Source organism: Takifugu flavidus, chromosome 14 (genome assembly GCF_003711565.1).
Source record: "Takifugu flavidus isolate HTHZ2018 chromosome 14, ASM371156v2, whole genome shotgun sequence".
NCBI lineage: Eukaryota > Metazoa > Chordata > Actinopteri > Tetraodontiformes > Tetraodontidae > Takifugu > Takifugu flavidus.
Genome location: NC_079533.1, coordinates 11,708,919 through 11,733,077, shown reverse-complemented (window position 1 = coordinate 11,733,077; position 24,159 = coordinate 11,708,919). Strand labels below are relative to the sequence as shown.

General features: G+C 45.6%; 4 protein-coding genes and 1 long non-coding RNA gene across 8 annotated transcripts; 4 read left to right on the top strand and 1 right to left on the bottom strand.

Annotated features, from left to right (window-relative positions):
* The first annotated feature begins 53 nt into the window (after positions 1 to 53).
* ddx46 (DEAD (Asp-Glu-Ala-Asp) box polypeptide 46) lies at positions 54 to 7,824 on the top strand. The gene is made up of 23 exons (XM_057054259.1): positions 54 to 225; positions 453 to 617; positions 880 to 999; positions 1,089 to 1,176; positions 1,260 to 1,428; positions 1,536 to 1,774; positions 1,868 to 1,978; positions 2,095 to 2,260; positions 2,506 to 2,626; positions 2,782 to 2,957; positions 3,055 to 3,176; positions 3,915 to 3,993; positions 4,834 to 4,916; positions 4,991 to 5,155; positions 5,240 to 5,402; positions 5,536 to 5,729; positions 5,806 to 5,943; positions 6,136 to 6,285; positions 6,376 to 6,606; positions 6,684 to 6,902; positions 7,007 to 7,151; positions 7,277 to 7,350; positions 7,468 to 7,824. Exons 1-23 carry the CDS (start codon positions 209 to 211, stop codon positions 7,513 to 7,515), a joined length of 3,183 nt encoding a protein of 1,060 aa, XP_056910239.1. The 5' UTR covers positions 54 to 208; the 3' UTR covers positions 7,516 to 7,824.
* A 150-nt stretch (positions 7,825 to 7,974) lies between these two features.
* c14h5orf24 (chromosome 14 C5orf24 homolog) lies at positions 7,975 to 11,862 on the top strand. Of its 3 annotated transcripts, none has more exons than XR_008953617.1 (3): positions 7,975 to 8,294; positions 9,297 to 10,124; positions 10,160 to 11,862. XR_008953617.1 is itself a non-coding variant. In XM_057054261.1 (2 exons), the coding sequence occupies exon 2, from the start codon at positions 9,300 to 9,302 to the stop codon at positions 9,918 to 9,920; it is 621 nt and encodes a 206-aa protein (XP_056910241.1). In that variant the 5' UTR covers positions 7,975 to 8,294; the 3' UTR covers positions 9,921 to 11,862. The 3 variants fall into 3 exon arrangements, 1 of the variants encoding a protein (XP_056910241.1); XR_008953618.1 differs by having other exon boundaries at positions 9,297 to 10,169; positions 10,212 to 11,862; XM_057054261.1 differs by having other exon boundaries at positions 9,300 to 11,862.
* Positions 11,863 to 12,748: 886 nt separating this feature from the next.
* txndc15 (thioredoxin domain containing 15) lies at positions 12,749 to 15,728 on the top strand. Its single transcript, XM_057054702.1, has 6 exons — positions 12,749 to 12,958; positions 13,405 to 13,736; positions 14,312 to 14,458; positions 14,591 to 14,754; positions 15,210 to 15,340; positions 15,434 to 15,728. Exons 1-6 carry the CDS (start codon positions 12,868 to 12,870, stop codon positions 15,628 to 15,630), a joined length of 1,062 nt encoding a protein of 353 aa, XP_056910682.1. The 5' UTR covers positions 12,749 to 12,867; the 3' UTR covers positions 15,631 to 15,728.
* Positions 15,729 to 15,834: 106 nt separating this feature from the next.
* LOC130537702 (pterin-4-alpha-carbinolamine dehydratase 2-like) lies at positions 15,835 to 23,851 on the top strand. Of its 2 annotated transcripts, XM_057054703.1 has the most exons (5): positions 15,835 to 16,119; positions 16,819 to 16,947; positions 19,858 to 20,058; positions 22,414 to 22,494; positions 23,623 to 23,851. In XM_057054703.1, exons 1-5 carry the CDS (start codon positions 15,835 to 15,837, stop codon positions 23,716 to 23,718), a joined length of 792 nt encoding a protein of 263 aa, XP_056910683.1. In that variant the 3' UTR covers positions 23,719 to 23,851. The 2 variants fall into 2 exon arrangements, with proteins under 2 accessions (XP_056910683.1, XP_056910684.1); XM_057054704.1 differs by lacking the exon at positions 19,858 to 20,058.
* LOC130537703 (uncharacterized) lies at positions 17,085 to 19,422 on the bottom strand. The gene is made up of 2 exons (XR_008953680.1): positions 18,500 to 19,422; positions 17,085 to 17,309 (listed from the first exon to the last, which is right to left on the bottom strand). It is a non-coding gene; the product is annotated as an uncharacterized LOC130537703 (long non-coding RNA).
* Positions 23,852 to 24,159: the final 308 nt, after the last annotated feature.

Here is a 24,159-nt window from a genome sequence, read left to right as displayed (position 1 = left end):
TTTTTAATGAAATTCAAGTACCTTATGTCACATGTTTTTAGAGATACTTCACCCTCCCTCCACAAGGTGGCGCACTGTACGATTGGTTTTAATTTGCATTGTTATGTCGCGGGATTTTGACGTAGTATGAGCGACGTTGTATGTGCGGATCGTTGTCTTTCTCTCTGCGCAAACTATTTTTTACAGGATATAACTACGTGGGATAAAAATGGGGCGTGAATCAAGGTACGCTTGAATAATAGGATGATAAAATGCTACTTTGCTGAATTTGTTGTAACTACAGTAACTGGTGGTCGAAAAGTTTTAATTGCAGTGGCGAAATGAAATTCGCATGCTAACGTGTTACGTTAACCTACACATAATCTCACAGAGTGCTAAAATATTAAATACTGCGTCACGTTATTTTCGCCGACCATCCGTTGATATGATTATTCCGATGTTTTCCTATTTAGACACTACAGAAAACGTTCCTCATCTCGGGGACGGACGGGTAGCAGGTCGAAAAGTCGCTCTCCGGACAAGCGCTCCAAGAAAGACGACCGAGATCGGAGCAGAAGAGAGCGCTCTCGGAGCCGGGACCGCCGCAGGTCCCGGTCCAGAGACAGGAAAAGAGCCAGGTGAGTCTCTTCAAACGTGTGGAAACACGGCCTGGAGATGGGTTCAGGAATGAGTGGCACTGGTCACATGTAGTATCTGTGCAACCCAATAAGCCATTTCCTGTTACCATAATAGTGCATATTAATACTAATGTAGTATTTTATAGTGTTCAAAACTGTAAAAAAAACAAAAAGTGCATATTTACCATCCCCCACAAAAATTGTGATGGTGTTCCTGAATGGAAACATTTTTCCTTCAGTGATTTGTTCTTTTGTTGTTCAGGCGCTCCAGGAGCAGAGACAGGCGGAGATCCAGAAGCCGAGAGAGGAGAAGGTCCAACAGTAGAACCAGGACTCGGAGGTCCCGGTCTGGCAGCCCCACCAAGAGTAGGAGGGATGAAAGGTGAGGTTTAAATTTAGTATTACCAAAATGATGAATATGTGCAGGAAACAAAATAATAGATTGTTGTTATATTCTTATCCTTCTTACAGTTCAAAGAGCAAAGAGAAAGACAGCGTGGAGCCTGTATCTGAGAAGAAAAAGGTTAAGGAGGAGAAAGAGGATGAAAAAGTAGAGGACGTAAGTTAAATTCTGTGTAACCCTTAAAATCTAATTGGAAACTAGATGGGGAGCTGTTTTTGATTTTAAGTCTGTCCGTGCAGCAAGACTTTGACCAGAATAAACTGGAAGAAGAGATGAGAAAGAGGAAGGAGCGTGTGGAGAAGTGGAGGGAAGAGCAGAGAAAGAAGGCAATTGAAAATATTGGCGAGATCAAGAAGGAATTGGAAGAAATGAAGCAGGGAAAGAAATGGAGCCTGGAGGATGATGAAGGTGAGAAAGGAATTTAACAGCATATTTACTTGGATTATCTTCTCTTTACACCATATCCTAAAGATGAAACCTCAACAATAATTAAAATTTAAATTCTATAATTTCAGATGATGATGAGGATGTTTCAGCACCAATGGAAGGAAACGATGATGAAGATGGTGAAGAGAAGGGGGAGAAGAAAGACAGTGATATAAAGGAGGAGAAGACAGAGGGGGAAGACAAGGAAAAAGACAGTCCGATGGAGCTGGAGGCTGAGGACGATGTGGATCCACTGGATGCCTACATGGAGGAGGTGAAACAGGAAGTGAAAAAGTTTAACATCGGGCCCATGAAAGGAAATGATAAGGTGAGGCGTGTGCTTCATTTCCATGTTGAGCTCCAGTTACGGCAGCAGTTTGTGTGTTTGTGCTTGGTCAATTCAACTGTTCGTCCTCAACAGAAAGGAGCAATGACCGTTACCAAAGTGGTAACAGTGGTCAAAACCAAGAAGGGGCCTCACACTCACAAGAAGAAGGGAGAGCTGATGGAGAATGACCAGGATGCCATGGAGGTGTGTGTTCCGCCAGTAGATCTCGTCTAATGAAACTGAGTCTTTGGTGTTTGGAACAATATTGAAATTCTACACAACTTGGGCACAATTTTCAATCGTCCCCATTGTTCTGACAGTACTCATCCGAGGAGGAGGAGGTGGATCTGCAGACAGCTCTTACTGGGTTCCGGACCAAACAGAGGAAGGTCCTGGAGCCTGTGGACCATGAAAAGATTCAGTATGAGTCTTACCGCAAAAACTTCTACGTGGAGGTCCCTGAGCTTGCCAAGATGAGTCAAGAGGGTCAGTAAACCACTGACATTAGACGGAGCTCAAAGATGGTGGTGCTGATTAGCTGGCTGATAACATTTTAATAACAAACCCTGCACACACTCAGTCTGATGTCATTGGTTGTATCTTAATCAAACGCACCTGCCAAATTCAGCTGTGCAACATTAATGCTTCTTATCCAAGATGCAGGGTTCTTTTCAAAAACTAGTTATTTTTTAACCCTTCATTAACTGTTTGTCTTTCGGTTTGATTTGAAGATGTGAATGCATACAGACTGGAACTGGAAGGCATCATCGTTAAAGGCAAGGGCTGTCCCAAACCCATCAAGACCTGGGTGCAGTGTGGAGTTTCAATGAAGATCCTCAGCGCTCTAAAGAAGTACGTCTGAGTGATAATCGCTGGTGCTAAAGATGCCACACCAAACAGATTCTGTACCCTGATAAACATAACACACCTTGTGAATTTGAAATGATGTTAAATGGTGTTAAAATAAGTTTTTAGACGAGGCTCTACTCATTTATTTTTATTCCCAGGCACAGCTATGAGAAGCCCACTCCTATCCAGGCCCAGGCAATCCCAGCTGTTATGTCTGGCAGAGACCTCATTGGCATCGCTAAAACCGGCAGCGGCAAAACAATAGCTTTCCTTCTGCCCATGTTCCGACACATCATGGACCAGCGGCCGCTAGAGGAGTCCGAGGGACCGATATGTAAGGAGAAAATAATTCTCTTGGATTAAAATTGGATGCATGTTGCGAAACACAGGAAATGTTTAGTAGCCGTGCACTTTTTCTCTGCTCTTCACAGCGGTAATTATGACTCCGACCAGAGAGTTGGCCCTGCAGATTACCAAGGAGTGCAAGAAGTTCTCTAAACCGCTGGGGCTCAGGGTGGTGTGTGTTTATGGAGGCACCGGTATCAGCGAACAGGTAATTACATCAGCACCTGGTCAGGAGCATCCAAGATGTGATTTATCAAGGAGAATTCATGACCTTTCAGTCCAGACTTCTGTACTTCTGCACATAATAGTTTCCAGCTTACAACATGGAGCAGATTCCTTTTTAGACTTTAGTGTCAGTTCTCCATTCTAAATTTGTATGTATGCTTCTCTTCATGCTTCTTATCAATCAATCAATTTTTATAGAGCGTCTTTTACAATCAAAATTGTTTTTAGGCGCTTTACAAAATCCCAGGGCCTGACCCCAAACAAGCAACAGTGGCAGGAAAAACTCCCCTTTAACAGGAAGAAACCTTGAGCAGGACCAGGCTCATGTAGGGGGACCCTCCTGCTGATGGGGGGGCTGGGTAGAGAGAGAGGAGAAGAGAGGAGAGAATAGGCATGGATCATAGAGAATACATACAGAAATACATTATATTAAGTAAATTATGCTGCCGGTGGAGTCAAGTTGAGTGGGTCAGCGGGGTCTGTTGTTTATGCTTCTTTTGACCATCAAATGTTCAGTAAAGCACTTTAAGCACTATGTTGCCCTTAATCTTTTACCACTTTCGGTATTGTCAGAGTAATTCAGTTTGACTCAAATTTATTTGCCAGAATAATTCTTAATGGTGCCCAGTGGGGCTCACATAAATGAAAATGTTGAGAAGCTGAGGGGATGGAGCCTACTGATGGTTGACTCGTGCACTCTTGAATATTCCTTAATATGCAGATTGCGGAGCTGAAGAGAGGAGCCGAGATCATCGTGTGCACCCCAGGAAGAATGATTGACATGTTGGGGGCCAACAGTGGTGAGTTGACTCGCCTCGACCTACGAGCGTCTTTATCTTGATGGGATTAGAAGCATTGAGTTTGAGGCTTTTGTTAAGACATGCATGGAGTAAATGTCACAATATAATAACAAGTATGATGATGATCCAAATCCAGTCCTACTTACTAAACTGTTGACATTTGATCACCTGGATCAGTCATATCTGCACGACACTGAGGTTTTCCTGAAGATGAGGGCAAGAGCAGGTAGGTGGACCTGGTGCTGCCTCTACGGTTCAGACTCGGTTAAATGTATGAGAACTGTGCGTCAGGATCAGTTATTAGACATGATTTTTTTTTTTTTTTTTTAAAAAACAGCTTGAATGATTACAAAAACCTACTTTTATCATGTGGCTTGTGGGAATAAATAACTGTACAAATTTTGCATTCCAAATGTAAAATATTGTCCCTTTTCATTGTCCATCATCATCGTGATGATTGTTTCCACACATGCGAGGTAATCTGTAATATGTTTCCCTTGTAGGTGATCAGAGGCTTGCTCAGATAATGCTTGATGGGGCTTCATCTCTTGTATTTTGTCTTGAGGCTGTTTTCTGACTTTTACAGGTCCCTCATGTCCCTGAGATGGTACGCAAGACCAGAGTCAACCTTAAAGAAACAAACAAAACAAAAAAGTGTATAAAATATGTAAAATAAATACCCTGTCTGTTTGACAGACTTGCTGAAGTTAGTATTAACACCTAGTCTGACATGAACCCGGTTATTTGTATGGAACTTTTGTGTGTTTGTTTTTTGCGAGCGGCAGCAGGTTTTTCTCACATTAACCATTTTCATTTGCTCTTCTCCGCTGGTGTGTTTAGGTCGAGTTACCAACCTGCGCAGGGTCACGTACATGGTGCTGGATGAAGCAGATCGGATGTTTGACATGGGGTTTGAGCCACAGGTGACTGTAGATTCAGCTTATGTGCTCCACCGTGCTCTTTATTCCTGGTAAATTGACATTATTGCTGATCCCAGGTGATGCGTATTGTGGACAGTGTTCGTCCAGATCGTCAGACAGTCATGTTTTCAGCCACCTTCCCCAGAGCCATGGAGGCACTTGCCCGTAGAATTCTGAACAAGCCTATTGAAGTCCAGGTGGGGGGTCGCAGCGTGGTTTGCTCGGACGTGGAACAGCATGTGGTAAAGAATCTGCTTTCCGTCTCATTGATTATTCAGAGGGCCATCATCGCCATTAGCTCTTCTTTTTTGCCTCTGGTCCTGTAGTTGGTGATTGAGGAGGACAAGAAATTCTTGAAGCTGCTGGAGCTTCTGGGTCACTACCAAGAGAGGGGCTCGGTCATCATTTTCGTGGACAAACAGGAGCATGCAGACGCCTTGTTAAAAGACCTGATGAAAGCCTCGTACCCCTGCATGTCTCTGCACGGAGGTGAGGACATTCGTTGATTCTAAATTAATTATATCATCACGTTACGATGGCAGCACCTGCTGGAGAAACGGGTATTTTAGTGAGTAGTCCTGGTAGAAATGCTCAGTCTCCCAAATGTCCAATTTCCTTCCAGGAATTGATCAGTACGACAGAGACAGCATCATCAACGATTTTAAGAACGGCGCCTGTCGCCTGATGGTGGCCACCTCTGTGGCAGCCAGAGGCCTGGACGTCAAACAGCTCATTCTGGTTGTCAACTACAACTGCCCAAACCACTATGAGGACTACGTCCACAGGGCTGGACGCACGGGCCGAGCCGGCAACAAGGTTATATGGGGTTATTGTCGCGTAGTGTGTTCTTTTGGTTCGTTCTTGGTCACCACCGTGATCTCTCTCCGTTCAGGGCTTCGCCTACACTTTCATCACAGAAGATCAGGTTCGCTATGCTGGTGACATCATCAAAGCTTTGGAGCTGTCGGGCTCTTCTGTCCCGCCTGAACTGGAACAACTATGGGTGTCGTTTAAAGATCAGCAGAAAGCGGTAGGATGGGATGTTTTCCATATTCTATCCCATAATGTGAGAAGAAATCGGAATAAATGTGTTGATTTTGTGTTTATTAGATACAATTTTGCCATGTAGGAATACAGATGTAAATAATAACAGTATTATTCCCCTCAGACACACTCATTTAGTCTAGTAAATGTATTTTTCCTGCTTTTGCTTTTCCCACAGGAGGGTAAAGTCATCAAGAGCAGCAGCGGTTTCTCAGGGAAAGGCTTTAAGTTTGATGAGACAGAACATGCGCTGGCCAATGAGAGGAAGAAACTGCAGAAGGCTGCTCTGGGCCTTCAGGATTCAGACGACGAAGATGGAGCCCTGGATGTGAGAACATTTAAAATCTTCTACCTGAAGCTTTAAAATAGACTGAGAGTGTCAGTTGTCACATCTTGTTTCTTCCTCTCCCTTCCACAGATTGAGGAGCAAATCGAAAGCATGTTTAATTCAAAGAAGAGGGTGAAGGACATGTCTGCTCCTGGGGCCCTCCCTGGAGCTGCCGGAGCTGTTTCCAGCCCAGCAGCTGGAGTTACGGGAGGACTTCCAGGTCTTGGACCCCCCTCTGCTGGAAACATCCAGAAACTAGAGATGGCCAAGAGGCTGGCACTCAAGATCAACGCCCAGAAGAACCTGGGGGCCGAGGCTCAGGTATGAAACCAGACTGAAACCTCGCGTTTCCTCCTGCAGAGCAGATAACGTGAAACGTGTTTTCTAATTTTGTGCAGGACGTGATGCAGCAGGCCACCAACGCCATCCTGCGGGGCGGCACCATCATGACGCCCTCCGTGTCAGCCAAGACCATCGCGGAGCAGCTGGCAGAAAAGATCAATGCCAAGCTGAACTACACCCCCGTGGAGAAGCTGGAGGAGGAGCGACAGGCGGCGGAACAGGTCGAGACCGTCACGAGATACGAGGAGGAGCTGGAGATCAACGACTTCCCTCAGGTCAGCAGCACTCAAACTTCTCCTCTTCTGAATTGATTCTGAACTCTTCCACTGCCGGGGGAAAGAAATTGACATTCCATTTGCCCCCCCCGCCCAATTTCCAGACTGCGAGGTGGAAGGTGACATCTAAAGAAGCCCTGCAGAGGATCGGTGAATACTCTGAAGCTGCCATCACCATCAGGGGAACTTATTTCCCTCCAGGCAAAGAGCCCAAAGAGGGAGAACGCAAGATCTACCTGGCTATTGAAAGTATGTGTCAGCCAAGCTTATTTCTCAGACTTTGTCCTTTGAAACCTACAAAATACACCTTGCCTTTTCCTGTTGACACAATTCTCATCTCCTTGCGCAGAATTAATGCTTAAATTGACTTCTAGGTGCGAATGAACTGGCTGTGCAGAAAGCAAAAACAGAGATCACAAGATTAATCAAGGAAGAACTCATCAGATTAGTAAGTACAGAATATTCTTCCGGTACTGTCAAGTGTGGGGGTTAGTCAATAAAGGTAATCACAGCATTTGTCTCTGAAGGTTGTCTTAACATCTTTTATCATCTTTTTCTATTCCAGCAAAATTCCTACCAGCCTATCAGCAAAGGCCGATACAAAGTGTTGTAGAGGCGGATGAAGGAATCATCGGAGGATCCATCTCATTTTCAATCTCATGTCGATTTTGTCACCGTGGGAAAATATTTTAGTCTACGTTTTAATGTTTCCCTACATGCGCCTCAGTTTAGAGTGTGTTTTGTGTGGTTTTTCTTTCTCCATTTAGTTTTCTACCAATAAAACTTTTTTTTTATTTTTCAATCATTCATAATGGCTTTTTTCCACCTTGTGTGGCATAGAAACATGTTTTATGAAGAACGCCTAAAATGTAAGATGTTTTAAAGTTTTCTCGCGCAATAAAACAAGGTGTTACCAAGGCAACGGACATTTCTCTGCACTTCGCATAATTTAAAAAAAAAAATCATTTCCATTGACGGTTTCGGTTACTCGGTGGTTTAACCGGCTTGGTTTAGCAGATGTTAGCACATGATGGTTGGAGTTTGGCTGAATTTAAACAGTTGCAGCAGACAACCTTCTGTCCTTTGTCAACTCTTCTGCGCATGCTCAGACGGCGCTGCCGTCCTATTAATTTTTAATGGAAAATGGCTGCGTTTCTAGTCCGAACCGCTGGAGCTGGCAGATAGATTTGGGGAAAAGAGCCGCCCGCCGGGGACGTTCCGCGTCTGCTTCACGTCGGCTGGTCGACGGAGGAGGCCGCGGCTCCGCTTTAAGGTCATCCGATGTCCTCTGCTGCGGAAATATTGGGCGTAATGGATCGACTGGATCTCTGAGAGATGAAAGATCATTTTTCTGCTTAACCCTTTCGGCTCCGACGTCTGCGAACAATCGAGGTACAGTAGATCTGTCTCACTGGCGTCCCCGCTAATGGCAGCGGGCTGTCCTCGGCGTTCCCCCCCCATTTCAGCGGCTGTCAGCGCACTTTTTCCGCCTGGTGAACCTTTAATGCGCTCGTCTCCGTTATTCCACACGGATCCAGTTGGTGCACAGCGAGAAAGTGACGCGCGTAGCGGGAGGTTTTGTCGTCCGGACGCAGAACGAGATGCGGCATTTGCATATTTTTGTGAATGGATGTTACCACGGCGTCAACAACGCGCTGTCCTCTGCAGAAAATCAGAATAACCCGCCCGAATGCCTCAGTTCCAGCATCATGTGGTGCGACGATTTCAATTTTCTTTTGTACAAAAGAGGACGCATCAGCAGTTCCCTGCGATCTTTCCTCATCCTGGACTTGTTAATTGTGAAATTGGGATGTAAGAAAAAATAGTGAGGCAGATGTGGACATTTAAATGCCCCCCTGCAGAGTTCGGGGTATCTCGAGACCCCCCCAGATGGATTCACCTTCACACAGCTCTCATTAGAAATCACTGAGGACAGAAAATAGACCAAAGAGGCCAGAAGCAAAAAGTTTGGAGTAGCTTAATAACTACTGGATGTGTAAAATAAAAGTGAGCAGGATCGTGGAGCGCTCTGCTGTGAGCAGACACATAATCCTTAATCCCAGAGACTCCCGGTAATTTCAAATTGGAAGCAGGTGAAATGTGTTAACATTAGAAAGACTTAGTGGAGGATTCAGATGGTTGAATGTGCTGTCACAGGTGGGGAGATTGTGAAACTGTGCAGGACCCAGTACTGAGCCCTGCGGAACCCCCTTAGTGGTGAAAATAGAGAATTCCTTCCTAAAATAGCTGGTAGATGTGTCGTTTTCATCTCGTCCGTACTTGTCACCTTCACCTTTGTGATGTTTCCACTCATTTGTGGTGGGTTAAAACAGCTTTGGGGATGTTTTCCCCGCTCCCTGGTGGTGACTTTGGTTTTCCCTCATTTCTCCACAGAAGATGATGCGTCAGGTCACCAGCGGCGACTTCTGCATGAACAGCAGACCGTCCTGCCTGGCAGAGGACAGCCACCATCCCGCCTCCCACTTTGAGCTCTGCACTTCCCAGTCCAGCAAGTTCTACCCTCCTCCCCCTCCGTCCCTCCAGATGACGCTGGCCCCCATGGCATTGCCCACGCAGGGCCACAAGGCCATGGTGTGCCAGAGGCAGGACCTGCTCGGGGGGGACCTCCGGGCTCCTGGGAAAATGCCCGGCGTAAAGAGCGCCAATCCAGCCCCGGAAGATGGGAAGAAGAAGAGCAAGGCTGCCGGGAAGACCGGCAGACGAGGGAGGCCTTTGGGGACCACCAAGCTGGCCGGGTACAGAACCAGCACGGGGCGTCCACTGGGCACCACCAGGGCCGCTGGGTTCAAGACGAGTCCAGGAAGGCCGCTGGGCACCACCAGAGCAGCGGGATATAAGGTCAGCCCCGGGCGGCCCCCCGGCAGCATCAAGGGGCTCTCTCGGCTCAACAAACTGGGTTACGGTAGCACCTGCAGCGGAGCGGCGTTCCCATATCCTATCCCACACAAGGAAATCCTCTGTGAACCTTCCTGCAAAGAGAAGCCGGCCAATGAGTGACGGCTACCTCTGGTTTCTCCCCACCCTGCACTCATTGAACTGCACGTGCACGGGTGTCCCGCGAGATCCTGTAAGATCCGGTAACCATTCCCTGTCTGCCCTGAGAATAAAGGGACTTTTTTTTTAATCGTTTGTGATGGTGTCATGTGTGCCGGCCACCTGATGGGAAACTGTTTCTCAGCACTCCTGCTGGACCTCGATGTGGTGAAGACGCTTCCGCTGCTGCGCCGCTGCTTTAGGGAGCGGAGCGTGTCGCTGACGGCCGCAGAGGTCGATCACCACGAGCCTGAGCTGTTGGTGGGCTTCATGTAGCATCTTAGCACAGCTGAGCAAAGGAAACACTTCCAGGTCTTTTACTACCATAAGCGGAACAGTTCAACGCCCCGTTTAAAATTCATAGAAAATGAATGTTAGTGGAGGGAAAAGAAAGCAGGAGACGCCGCCTTTGCAACAGGAAAAAATCGGTGTTTTAATGGGACAAGTGTGTTTTGTAGCAGCCAGGCCTCCCGTCGGTCTGGATTTATTGCATCTTATGGACACATTTATGTTATTTACTTCCTTCTCTCATAGTTGATGGTCAGTCGTCATCTTTAATGTAATTTAAACCATTTGGAGACCATCAGAGCTGCTCTACAAAGATTCCTAATGTCATTTTGTCTTTGATGTGTTGCTAAATGCGTTAACGGCAACCAAAATCCCATCATTAGTTCTGGTTCCAGTTGATACAGTAAAGGATTTTCAGTGTTCGTTTTTATGGAAAAAAAAAAACCAAAAGTCATTTATTACATTGCTTAGGTACTAAAAACACAAACTGCACCATCAGGGGGCAAGTCTTTTGTTTTATCCTCACAGGATTTCTCCCACGAAGGCATCTTTTTAATGCAATAATCACTTGCATGTACTGTACTGTGAAAACTTTGATACTGTCACTTTTTATTATTGTTGTATTTTTCTACTTTTCCTCAACAGAGCTCACTGAAATGTTGCATTAATTACATCATTTTCACCCTCTACCAAAGAACGGCAAGTTAACAAAGTATAGGTATTAATGTTGTTATTTTGTTGTCGTTTTTTTTTATAAACCAATTTTTCACAAGCTCATTCACCATATGAAAATACTGAAAAAGCACTTGAAGCTCAATGATGGAGTGATTGTTTGGCTCATTTAAAAGAAAACACCTTTATGTTGTCACACGTGAAGCTATTAAAATGACTGTATTTTAAATGCATTGTAAATTACACACTGCTCATGTAAACTGTCATCTCTTGTATTTATAAACATGCTTTTTCCCAGCTTCTCTTTTGTATAGAAATCTCACTTAGCCATGTTTGATAGAAGTTGTGTTGCAAGGTCGTGAGCCAGGGTTCACGCCGGCTCCCATCAGGACCAGTTCCCACCGTCAGAACGCAACGATGTGAAAAATGAAACCTTTTTCTCTCGTGTGATTCTGCTGTCCATCTTTTTTCTCTCCGGTTCCTCAGGAGGTGTTCTGACGACCGCCGATGGTCCGTCTACGTCTCTTCCTCTGCGTAACTTTGAGTCGTCACCTGAAATAGTTTTATAGTACGGATTTTGAACATATGTGTAACAAAATGATTCTTCTTTTGTCTTTTCTCTGTTTTTAAGCTGACTTTTGGATTTGGACCCTCCAAAGACCACATGGAAGAAGGGATGATGAAGGGAATATTTGTGATCCATCTTGTTCTCTCAGTGCTGACATTACACATGAGTTGATGTTTTCTGGATTTTTTTTTTTAGTTTCTATATTATTTAAAAAAAAAAAAAGACAGAAAATGTACCTCATGTTTGTGTGTAGGAAGATTGGACGTCTATGACGGTTGATTGGAGAGCCTGTAAAGCTTTGCATATTCCTGTTTTACACCTGCATGGTTGTCATGGAATGTTTCAAAATTGTGTAATAAATCTGAAAATGACATTGAAGATGTTCCTCCCAGCCAAAGTTGCTTTCACGATTATGCAAATTTGTAGTTTTTAAGCAACATTTAGGTCTATAAACACTGTGAAGAAAGTATAGAACATGAAATCTATATTGAAATCTATCAAGTAAATCTCTTGTAGATTATTAGATTAGATATATAGATATAATATTAGATTATTCCAGTAAACATAGTAGAATTTGGAATTGTGTTCTTATTTTTTAAAATATTATCACAGATGGTAATAAATATGATCAAATACCTATTTCTGTCCAAGTGGGGCCACCATACAAACATGGTAGAACAATTCAGGCAAAAATGGAGGACCAACATTAATATTTATGTGCATAAATTATTGCTTAGTGAATAGAAACACGTGAACTAATAAGATGTATGTATGTATAGCCTATAAACTCCTCCCAGACTAACATATTAGAAGTACTATACAGTAATTTTTAAAAATAAACATGTTTACTGTTCAAATCACAAGTTAGATGATAACAAATATTCATAGCACAAACAGTTTTGCACACGCAGCAAAATTGTAAAAAAAAAAAAAGTAGGGCTATGTGATCATTTTTTTAAAATGGATAATGTATTTCTTATATTTATTAAGATATTAATTTATGTTGAATACAGTAGTGTTATAGAGCCAGTCCATCCGACAGATTATTTGTCTTTGTAACTACTTTAAATAAAAAGGAATCAATGAGCAAATTCAAAATCAATCGACAAAATCATTTTCTTTGAGATATGTAGAGAGTTCAGGGGGGAGGAAAGATTTGACATTTTTGACCTGTACTAGACTGTCAATAAGGATACAAGGATGGATGAACGAATGCGCTCGATGACCAGTAGGGGGCAGTAATGTAAAACACGGATGCCAACTGCCATTAAATCAAAAGAAGAAGAAGAACTTCCGCCACCGAGAGTTTCTTCATTTGAGATTCATCGTTTAACTTTTAAAAATGTCTTGACAAGCAATAGTCTTTTAGCTAAATATAAAATCATGACAGGGATTATAATTAAACATCACCTGTTTTTTGTTTTAGCATTTATTTTGCATAGCACCGATAGATTTTCGTCTGTGGAGGCGCAAGGTGAGCACGTATGCTAGTCTTAGCTGTTAGCAAAACAGTGAATTAGTTTAACCATCCTGCTTTTTAAAACGAATAAATTAAGACTAATTCCATATGTAGTCGTAATATTGCACACATATTTGAGCGTGTCGGCTTTGTTTTGCGTTGCGATAACACTGAATTATACTCAACAGATTAAATTAAAAACAAGGCTTTATTTGAATGTACTCTGAATATGTCCGTTTTAAAGAAAAATCCAATACGATTAAAAGCTAGTTATGCATCTTTGACGAATTACAAACACTAGAAACCGTTCAACAAGTTGATGTCATCGCTTTGAATGCATTTTAATAGCAAGGAATGCAACACTCTGTACATTGGACCGTGTTTATAGATGTTTGTTTCTGCCGTTCAATACATGGGAGCAAGCGATGCACTGACTTAGACACATTATTGTGTTTTTGCAGGGCACCATGCCTCTGTTGATGGGCACCATGCCTCTGTTGATGTACTGTCTGGAGATGCAGCGTCCGACTCCAAAAACAGTCCCAGCTTTGTGGAATCAGAGGAGCTGGACACTGTGCCAAAAAGACAATTCAAGACAGCAGAGATAGCAGATGCCGTGATGGGGACTGACGCCTCTATCAGTCCATCAGACATCCAGGCCCTCATCCCCAAAAATGTGAAAGATCCCCTGTCAGGTTTCACCCCACCTTGTGATGAGGGCAGTGATCAGTGTGATCCTGTAGCTGCTGATGAAGAGCCACCGGAGGAGACGAGCTCGGAGTCATCGCAGCAGGTTTATTGGCTTTATTATATTATTAGTTTAGCAGTAAAATATTTTTAGATTTAGCTGCCTTCAAATGAAATCACGAGTTAGTCTGTTTGGTTTACCACACATGGTTAGCCACGTATTTGATGTTACCGGTCCACTCCCTTAAATTTCACATTGCAGTGTAGGAATCAGACCTGATCACCAATGATGGTGGAGCAGTCGCGCATTTCCTGATGTTGGAGTACTTTTTCCTCTGTGAACAAGTCCCAGAACTGTCCATGAGTTCTGGACTTCAACTGAATGTCGGCGTGTCGTGTCAAAATCTCATCGCCAGAAGGTTCGGGTGAAACGGTGAAGCAATCTCAGCATCTTCCTGAAAAGGGTAGCACATGAATGTAGCGCTTTGCTGGAGGAAAGCAGGGCGGGGTCATGTCACGTGATCTACCCAGGCTATAGTTGTGATCGCCGAATAGGACACCCCTGCACTAGATCATCTTGTCTTTCTTAGATTTCTATTTCAGCTTGATAGCAGTTGCTTAGGAATGACCCTAATATCAAGCCTGCTAGCAAAAGTCTTGTTTCTGTTCATTTGCCTCCAGGTTACTCTTGACATAGTTCATGCGGACGCCACATCACCCGAGGAGCCCAACGCCACAGAGACCGCCAAGACCTACAAAGTCAACTGCGACAAGAGGAACATTACTGGCATTAAAGATTTCACGGTGCAGGTCCTCAATATTTCACAGGTATGCTTCCACAGTGGCTGGAATCCATTCTTGGAAATCTGTTTTTACTTTTAATCCAGTCGTCATGGAATGCAACCCAACCACGTGTAACCATGTAAACGCTGTTCGGACTTCTGCTTTCATGTCACCCAGGATCTGATGGAGTTCCTGAATGCGAACAGCAGCGAGTGCTCCGTGGTGCTCTTCTTCACCTCCTGGTGTCAGTTCTCGGCTAGATTGGCCCCTCACTTCAACGCCCTGCCTCGAGTCTTTCCCAGCATGCACTTCCTGGCCCTGGATGCCTCTCAGCACAGCAGGTGACTGGTGTCTCTGTTGCGTTTCTCTGGTAGAGGCAGAAGTTTGAGCCCTGTTAACTCCGCCAATGTTGACAGCCGGCGTTTATGTCTGCCGTGGCAAAATGACTTGAAATCTTATGAATGGATTTTGAATGGATCATGATTTTTTTTAATGGAACAAGGAAGAAATGATTAGATTTTGATGAGATTCTGGATTCTACGGGGGTGTTGACCCCTGGTCTTCCAGGCATCAAGGCCAAGGGGATTTGATCATGAAGCAACCGATTATATAATTTAACCTCCTACTACTGGCAATATATAACATTTATATACATATATAGACAGTCAAGGAGTTTTTAAAGGATCCTTTACCATTGCTTGGTGGAGATTTTCTAGTTAATCATAATCTCAGGCACCACTTTTCAAGTGTCTTAGCTAAAATTGCTTAAGTTTGACTATTTTCTTCTGTTCATCAGCCTCTCCACAAGGTTTGGGACTGTTGCAGTGCCCAACATCCTCTTGTTCCAGGGGGCCAAACCCATGGCTCGTTTCAACCACACAGACAGAACTCTGGAGATGCTCTACTCTTTCATCGCTAACCAAACAGGTTTGCATGGTTAAAATCCCTTCTTGTGTTGGACTTAAACAACTTGCATTCCTCTGTTTCTCACTGCCCATCGTATCTGATGAACCGTTGAAGGGTTTGATGCCGCAGCTGACAGGGTGGTGTGGGATGCAGACCACCAAGGCCCTCTGCCCAGCGTCCCAGTGAAGTCCATTGACTGGCTGCTGGTCTTCTCGGTCCTTTTCATCACAGGCTTCACTTTCTATGCGATCCTGCGCACAGAGAGCATCCGCTGGCTCGTACCGGGACAGGACCATGAGCACCAAGACTGAAAACCACATGTATAGACTGCAAAAAAACTGGAACGTGAATTTTCCCCATGCTTCAAATTCCTAATTTATGTCAACAATATAATAAAAAATACACTGGACATTTCAGGTGTTGAAGTCAAATCCACAGGCCCCTGTTTATACATGAAATAAATCCACCTGCCTGAGTAATAACACTTCTTATCAAAACTTAGGATGTTATAGACAATGAAAGGTTGCACATTAAATTGGATTTTACTTTTCTTGCCCCGACCGGTTGGTGTACAGTACCTAAATTTCAAACTTGTAGATTTTGAATCAGGCATCATTCTGACCACCTATGCTGGACTGAGGACAAACGTGCGGACTTGCGGTAGACTGGGGACAGCTGCTGGGGACAGGGGACATTTGATAATGTTCGGGCTGATATTGGGCCCAAAGACGAGCAGTCCACGGTTCTGGAGCGGTTTGTTCGCAGTCAGTCGTCACGTCTCCGGGAACATCTCCAACATGGTGCGTGTCTCACTGACAGCTCCGGCGTTAGCATACAGCCAAATGTAGCCTGTGTCCATTCAGAGGGAATGAGTAGGTTTAGTTCAACGTGCTAAATTATGCTGTCTTGGTTCTAAAATGGTGTATTTAGAGTTACATGGCGGTCATTTCTAATGATACGGACGAAACCATTTACACGTTTGCATTCAAGCTACCGTTTGCAGGGTGCACGCCCTGAGTTAAACTGTCCGAAATAAAGTTGTATCTCCATTATTTGGAATTTTAAATACACAGGTCGCTATTGAAAATGTTTAGTTTTTTTTAAAGCCACAGATTCTGAAGAGCAGACAAAATGCATTTATAAAAACGTGAACAAATAATCTACGCGAGTAAATGCGAAGTCCTCTGTGGAAATAATGGCCACCAAACAATCATCTTGGGTCGCCCCAAAATTAAATTATGTTGTTTTGCGGAAATAACAGATTTAGTAATGGAAAAAGTTAATTAAAAAACCGATCGCAGAAAACAGTGTCACCAGTTTATCGCTATTACCGGTACAGTACTTATATTCTGCTGCCACCCAGTGGCCTTAAATCGAACAGCACCCAGCTGTCTTGGCCAATCCAAGCCAGTTAAAACTACGCATTTGTGATGAAGACCAATATTATATTATTTAAGAGTAATAACAAGATAATTATTTGCGCCCTATAATGTCTGCAGTCATCAGACCACTGGCTTTCCCCAGCAGAGCGGGATCAGCTCTTGGTAGAACTCAGGACTGCAGGCTGGGTGGAGGTGGAAGACCGAGATGCCATCTTCAAAGAGCTCCACTTTAAGAATTTCAATCAGGTTTGTGTATAACGTCTCATTCTTCGGGGGCCAATGGCAACAACCTATTACAGCCATTTTGTCAAGTCAATTTCATTGGTCCTAATCGCTAAAAAGCAAATTCGCTTCACTTGCACGGAAATGGAACTGATGCCTGGTAGAGTTATGAAACTAATTCTTTTAATATTCATAGAAGAATTGTGTCTTTGCTCTGCTGCGGTCCCCGGGGGTCTGTAGTAAGGTCTGTTGGCTGCAGATCAGGACACAGACGACCAGACGAGCAGCCATCTCGCTAAACATCGGAAACACGCAAATTCATCAGTGTTTATGTGCTGATTGGTTGCAGGTGTAGACGGGGAAGGCTCAGTTTCCCCCGTTCCTACCTGCAAAGAAAAACGCTTTGGATCAAACATAATACTTTTTGTACTGTCCAGTTGAAAAATAGCATCAACCAGAGCTAAAGTCGAAAGCGTGTTAAAGGTAAATTGTAAAATCAGCAGTGTCAGGCTCATGTTACTCACGTCCTCGTGTCTGAAGCCTTTGAGGTTGACAGTATTTACACCACTATAATCCTTCTGTTTACGGAGATTTCCTCCATAACAGCTTCATACTTTTATTAATATCACAGACGTCACAGCCTCCCTTCCATTGTCATGCATCCTCCAAACCCCCACGAACAGAATGAAAGCACATAAAGGCACCTTCTGTTTATATTCGCCCAAATTTTAATGCTTCAAACTCCTTAATCTAAATTAGCTGTGTATTTGATAAATATTCTTGGCTGTATAAAGGATTTCATATATTTACCAGGTTGTGGGTGCCACTCGTCTGTGTTCTTCCTGGCTAAAATTGATCATTTTGAAATTCTGTCATTTTTTAATGTCAGAGAACAATCAAATGATGGAACCGTTTGTCCGGGCAGGTTTGTGCTGCAGCGCACGTATCAGCACGTCTCAAGGCCCTTAGCGGACTACTCCTAATCCCGTCGTTAGTCGCCTTAGCCCCTAAAATACTCAGTTTTTACACTTCCCCACGTTTGATTTTGGTCAGCATGTGCTGTGCCGACCCCCCCCCCCCCCCCCATCTGCTCCCCATCCTCTAAAGCCTCTCTTCTTTCCCCCGACACGTCAGACCACATTACCCGGAGAAACGCCAGGCAGCCTGTTGGCGGCCGTTAGGGATTTGATCAGAATTATTTCTTTCAAAAACAATCAAATTGGCTAAAATGTTTCATCTGCTCCACAAACCACTAACAACCCCACCATTCTTTCTGGAGCATGTTTGGTTTTATCCTCCCTCCCTTCCTCATCACCGTCTCTCCACCTTTGTCTCTGCTCCATGTTGGGCACATGCCGTTCTAATTTCACATATTGGCATCCCTCTTTCTATCTTTGCCTCGCCACCGCCATCACACACACACACACACTCACACACACACACACACACACACACACACTTGGTTGGTTTTCACAAACTCTCCAGCTCATTTTTATGACTGCTCTTCGGCAGCATTTAGCAGAGGGGAGTGGAGATGAGGAGCAATGCTGTTGGCAAATTTCCACCCGCCACTTACACTGCAAATGATGGGATTGCAGAAATCCCATCCCAGAGAGTTTCTAATGGCAACAACGGATCCGCCGCGCTGCAACACGGTCGCTTCCGCTGGTGGCCTGTAGGGGGCGATAGAGGCGCGAAAATGATGGTAACTGTGAAGCAGAAAGAAATGAAGAAGTACAACTGGATTAGATATTTTTGATTTGATTTAATTGCAGAAAAATGCAAATTGTAGTGTTGCTGTTGTGACTGTTTTCTGTGAGCTGTATAATTAGTGGCGGTAATTGTGAGTTACTGTTTTTTGCCCTGGTGCTGCCTGAAAAGGTTGAATGGGCTCTCCATGCCTCCTAATACCGTCAGTTCTGGTGGGAATCTCTACTTTTTTAGGATTCATTCGCTGATATTGTTTACGCACCGACCATTACGGCGCGCTTGTTTACAGACGAGCATCTGCTTCACATTTCGGCAGTCGCTGTGGAAACATCCACGAGACGCAGGCGAAAGGAGCAGCCCTCAGACGCAGCTCACGGAGGAGCGACGAGCTGTGCATGCTCATGCTGCGGTGTTGTAGCTGAAGTTGACATCAGTGACATTTCATCTTCCCACAGCTCTTCAGTAATTCGGTGTTTGGTTGGGGGGGAAGCTGCATTTGGGATGGAAAAGTGGTGGGTTGTGCTCCGGAGTCTCTGCTGTCGATCTCTTTAGTGCACTACTGTTCTACGCGTACAGAGATTTTAATGGACATCTCGTAAATAAGCAAACACATTTTCTAAAAATTCACATCAATAATAATTCTGCATTACTAAAATTAAATGACTAAATATTTGAACCGTATCCTATTATTTTCTCCTTGAATCTGAAATACTGGACAAAAAATGATTCAGTCTAAATGTGAAATTCTGATGTTTGACTTTGTCGAACTGACCTAGAAGCTGTTTCTGAATGAAAGGGTTCATTAATGTGCAGTGACTTTTCCACTGAGATGAATAGACGTGTATCAGTCTGCAGGTTCTAGCAGCCGGGCCTCCTAATGGACACGACCCTCGTGAGTGCTGTAAATGTTACAGGCTGCAGAAACACCTCAGAGCTGCTTTAGAGGTCGTATCTGAAGGCCGTTTCATGGAATCTGTTCACTCAGACAAATAACTATCCTTCAGTGCTCACGCATGTGTGAATACACGGGAACGCTCACCACAGAATAGCTGCCTTCCAGCAAAATCAGAGCCCTTTTCTACAGGAACCTGGAAAGCAAATTACAAGATGCTGACTCTCTGACACATTTTGCAGCGTTGACAAATGTTCAAACATCCTTAAGTTGTTCTACTGAATGTTTCTGCGGGCCTCTACAAGCTGCTCATCAAAATATTTATGTTGCGGCTGATGGAGACGTATCGCCGCAGAGATCGCCGCGCATCTGCCGTGTCACAGAGCACGTGTGCAAACACGCTCGGCCTGAGAGGCCCGTTCATCACCTCAGAGGTGCTCACTTCCCACATTCATCTCCAAAATGGAACTCTCCCTGGGAACAGGAGGCGTCTCACGTTCGCCTGTCTCGTCAAACGAGCCCTCGCGCTACTGGTGAGCTGAGATGGACGAGCGGTCCAAACCTGGCGGCGTTGACGACCAGAGAGAGTCGCTATTGGCGGCTCTAGGTTACATGTTAGCAGGCGGGCTTAATCAGAGATGTTTGGGGATGTGAGAGGTGTGCTGATCCTCATCACCACCGCAGCGTTCCTGCTTTTCACTGTGGTGGGAGGAAGCTTTTCCAGGGGTTAATGCTGACTCGGGCGACGGCGGGGTAATCATCGGGTAGTTGCGGCGGTGTGTAATGAAGGAGGGCGGCTCGTCTTTATGTGTGTGTGTCCGAGTGCAGCGGGGAGAAGGCGCAATCTGCATGCACTTAGTCCTGGCAAGACAGAGCAGGCGTTTCTAAGCCCCTGGACCGCTCGCTGGTGGAAAACTGATCTGCAAATAACAGACACATGTGTTTGAAACTGAGTCCTGCGTTCCAGCCCACAGCCGCAGAGAGAGAGAGAGAGAGAGAGAGAGAGAGAGAGAGAGAGAGAGAGAGAGACAACGCCGCCGCTCGCCACCCTAATTGTCTCTTCCAGTGTTGTGTGACAATCATGCCGTAATAGCACCAAATGGGCTCCTCAAAAGCTGGAAGGTGGGGAAAGGGGTGTAGTTGGGGTCTGGCTGCGGGTGTTTCTGATTATTTGAGATGGGGGGGGGGGGCCTGCGTAATGTCATGTCAAATTAGCCGACTCTGACAGCGACAGCTCGTAGGGCCAGTGTTTGGAGGATGGCTGGAGAGAGGAGCGGCTGGACGACCTGTCGGCCCGAGTGGTGTGGTCCCCGCAAAACAAGTGAGGTAAACAAAGCGGCCCTTGACCCCTGTCGACATGAGACCTCAGCTGGGAAACTGAGCTCGGTTTTATTTTCTTGTTTGCCGTTGAGTTGACCCCCGGGTGACTGACGGCCTCGGCGTCGCCTCCTTACCTGCATTGTGTCCCGCTGCTGTCCCGACCGCCCCCGAGGGGGGCCGCCACCTGTGAGGGGTGAAGATCTTTCCAGGCCCTTTCAGGAACTTTCTGTTTGTGTGTGTGATCAGTTTTTCAATGTTAGTCACGCAAACGGGTCAAAGGCGTCACCTTTAGTGGTCCGTGGGGTCAAAATGGCCCCGTTCCATGTTTGCTGGCTTGTGGTGCATTACTCATGTCAATCGAGGCCCTGAGATTGTTTATCTTTAATGGGAATAATTATGTTCCCAGTAAAAAATCAAACCCTATTTCCCTACAGAGTCGCAGCGTAGCTAGCTAAAATTAGCAGCCACTCAAACCTCAAATTCAGCCACGAAATTAAACTTGGCTTATCTGGATTTCTGCGGGCGACGCTGACGTTCTGATGAGAAATAACCCGAAATACGACATGTAATCGGATGTAGTTTCCTCCTAATCCGCTGTACTCGTCATTCAGTGTTCAGACGACACCTGACATGACGGCCTGCTCCGTCAGAACCAGGAGGGCTGAGGGAAAACAGGCCACCTCTGCCTCCAAATTGGTGCCAGCGGGGTCAAGTTGCAGGAATATGCCAATTACTTAAATTGATCAGGAGACGGTTTCCTTGATAACCAATTTGATCGAGCCGCCGATCGTGTTACAGGCTCCGCGCGAGCGCCGGACCGGACCCCTCAGGAACGGGTTACAATGCAAAAGGCTCAACGCAATTTCTTCCGCGACGGTAATTCTGTTTGGCCGTGTCAGGTGGTGGACGGGGCCGTAAACAATGGCGCTTCAGTTGATTTAATTAGACAGGGAGGAAGTATTTAGGGGCTTAATTGAGATTGCAGTGGGAAATTGCTCTGAAATAGGTGTACCTGATTCCCCCCCCCCCCCCCCCCCCCCTCACTGGGGGATTTCTCTGCTCTTTGTAGATAATGAGAATAACCATAATGACTCCCTGGATGGCCCCCGAGATGGGACAGAGACGCACGCCGGGCTTGAAATACGAAGAGCGCGTGTGTTTCTGAGCGCGTGCCTGCCTCTTTCTCTCCGTGGAGGTTTTTCCTCACCGGTGTCTCCGTCCACGTTTTGTTCCCTCGCCATCTTTCCAGGAGCGGCCGTGGGTTTTAGATTTAAAAAGAGTTTCTGTCAGCCAGACTTTGGGAACAGATTATAAAAGAACGGGATTATTGCTGATTTAAGATGATAAACAGGGGTTAAGGTTGATTCCTTTCCTTTGGAGCTGGTGTTTATTTTGACTTCTCTGTGAAATCCGACAGTAAATTACGACATTTTATGCTCAAGCCGTCATGAACGGCGGGTCGGTGGGGTCGGTTCTGTCCCACCTGACTGCAGAGCGGCAGCCTGGGAACCAGCATGGCTTTGATGCCTTTTTCTGCCCTTCTAACTTTGATGTTTCTGTCCTTCCAGGCTTTTGGCTTCATGTCGCGGGTGGCTCTGCAGGCAGAGAAGATGAACCATCACCCTGAATGGTTTAATGTATATAACAAGGTAAACACGTTACAGCCCAAACCACTAATGGTTCCTCCAAGGCTGCCTTTGTTCCGTCCGTCTGGTGACATCTACAGTTACGACGCTCACTCACACACCAAGATCAGCCAGCCCTGGATAAAGGCTAACAGTCCCGGCTGGTTCTGGAGAGCTCTCGGGCCGATGTACGCTCAGCCGTAGTAGCTCCTCGCGCTAATCCAACATTTTTCTTCTGAAAAGCTCTGCCAATATCACCGACTCCCGTCTGCGAAGCCCCCGCAACCCCAAAGACTTCGACTGCCTGAGAAATAAAGTAGCGGTCCGAGTGATAAACCCGGGCCCGCAAAATCTCCGAGCATTAGCGTGTAGCCGCTGAGTTACTGCGTGGCGGACCAGGTCGCTTTGAGAGGAATGCTGCTCCTAATCCGTTCTTTATTAAAGCCACTGTGGAGTGAGGCTGCAGGTCTCTGTGCACGTGCACATGCACATAAATCCCACCCTGTGGAGATGACATCCATGTTCTTCTGTGGTATTAAAATGAAAGCTGACAGACATTTTCCTTTGGCTCAGAACCGCCGCCTCCCGCATCAATAGGTGCAGTTTACCGCCTTAACTAGCTCTGGTCTTAGCATGCGGACCCAAACACAGGAAAGGACCAGCTGGGTCCGTCCAGACTTTAGTGTTCTGGGACAGGACACTAATGTCTTTCAGGAACACCAAACAAAAATGTGAAAAACACCGATTTGTGGTTTGTAGCTGGAGCTGCACCCTGGAACTGCTTTTTTGGCAGCAGTGAGCGGGCGGGCGGGCACGACGCCCACGTGCATCTTCATCAAGCCGCACCAAACAGAACCCAAACCTGGGATCAGTGTCAGAATCTGCAACCAGTTGTAACCCAAGAAGCTGCACAGAATCACTTTAACGACGAAACTGTGGCGGAGTTTCCACAGCTAAATGTCCACTTTCTCAATTTTTACATTTTTTGGGGGGCAAATCCTCCACTTTCACTGCACCGTCTTTGGGTTTTAGAAGCTTTGAAGACGCTGCCTCAGAGCCAACGCAGCAAATAATCCTAGTTTGGGCTCGATTTGACCCTGCGAAGACAAAAACCTGGCTCTCGGTAAAGCAGACGCCTTTGTGTTCACGCAGGTCCAGATCACACTGACGACACACGACTGCGGCGGCCTGTCGAAGCGGGACGTCCGAATGGCCAAGTTCATCGACAAAATCCTGCTTTTGCCGTGATTCACCGCATGGAAGCGACAGATCTGTGTGGACCACTCCGCCCGTGCTGCTTGTTTTATATGAGTGTGTGAAATAAAGGTGATCCTTTTTCTCTACAGCTGCTTTGCCTCTGCAGCCGTAACTGCTTCTGACAGACTGTGTCACTCTGTGGTTTTTCACATTTTCAGCTGTGTTTGTTTTCGCACAGGGAATTAGAAGTGAGCGTAATTGCTCCGCACTCGGGCCGGCACTTGCCAGCAATCCAGGAGATAACTCTCCCCCTCTGTCGGTCCTCCACCGGGCCACATGTTCCCCTTGAGAGGGAGAGAGAGGAGCAAAGTGAAGAAAGGGTCAGAGTCGGTAGGAAGCAGATTTGTTTGATTTACAGGGGATGAGTCAGCCGGGACCGCCGCCTCTTCCTGACTGGACCGGGATCAGAAGAAGCTCAGTGAGGAGAGGAGA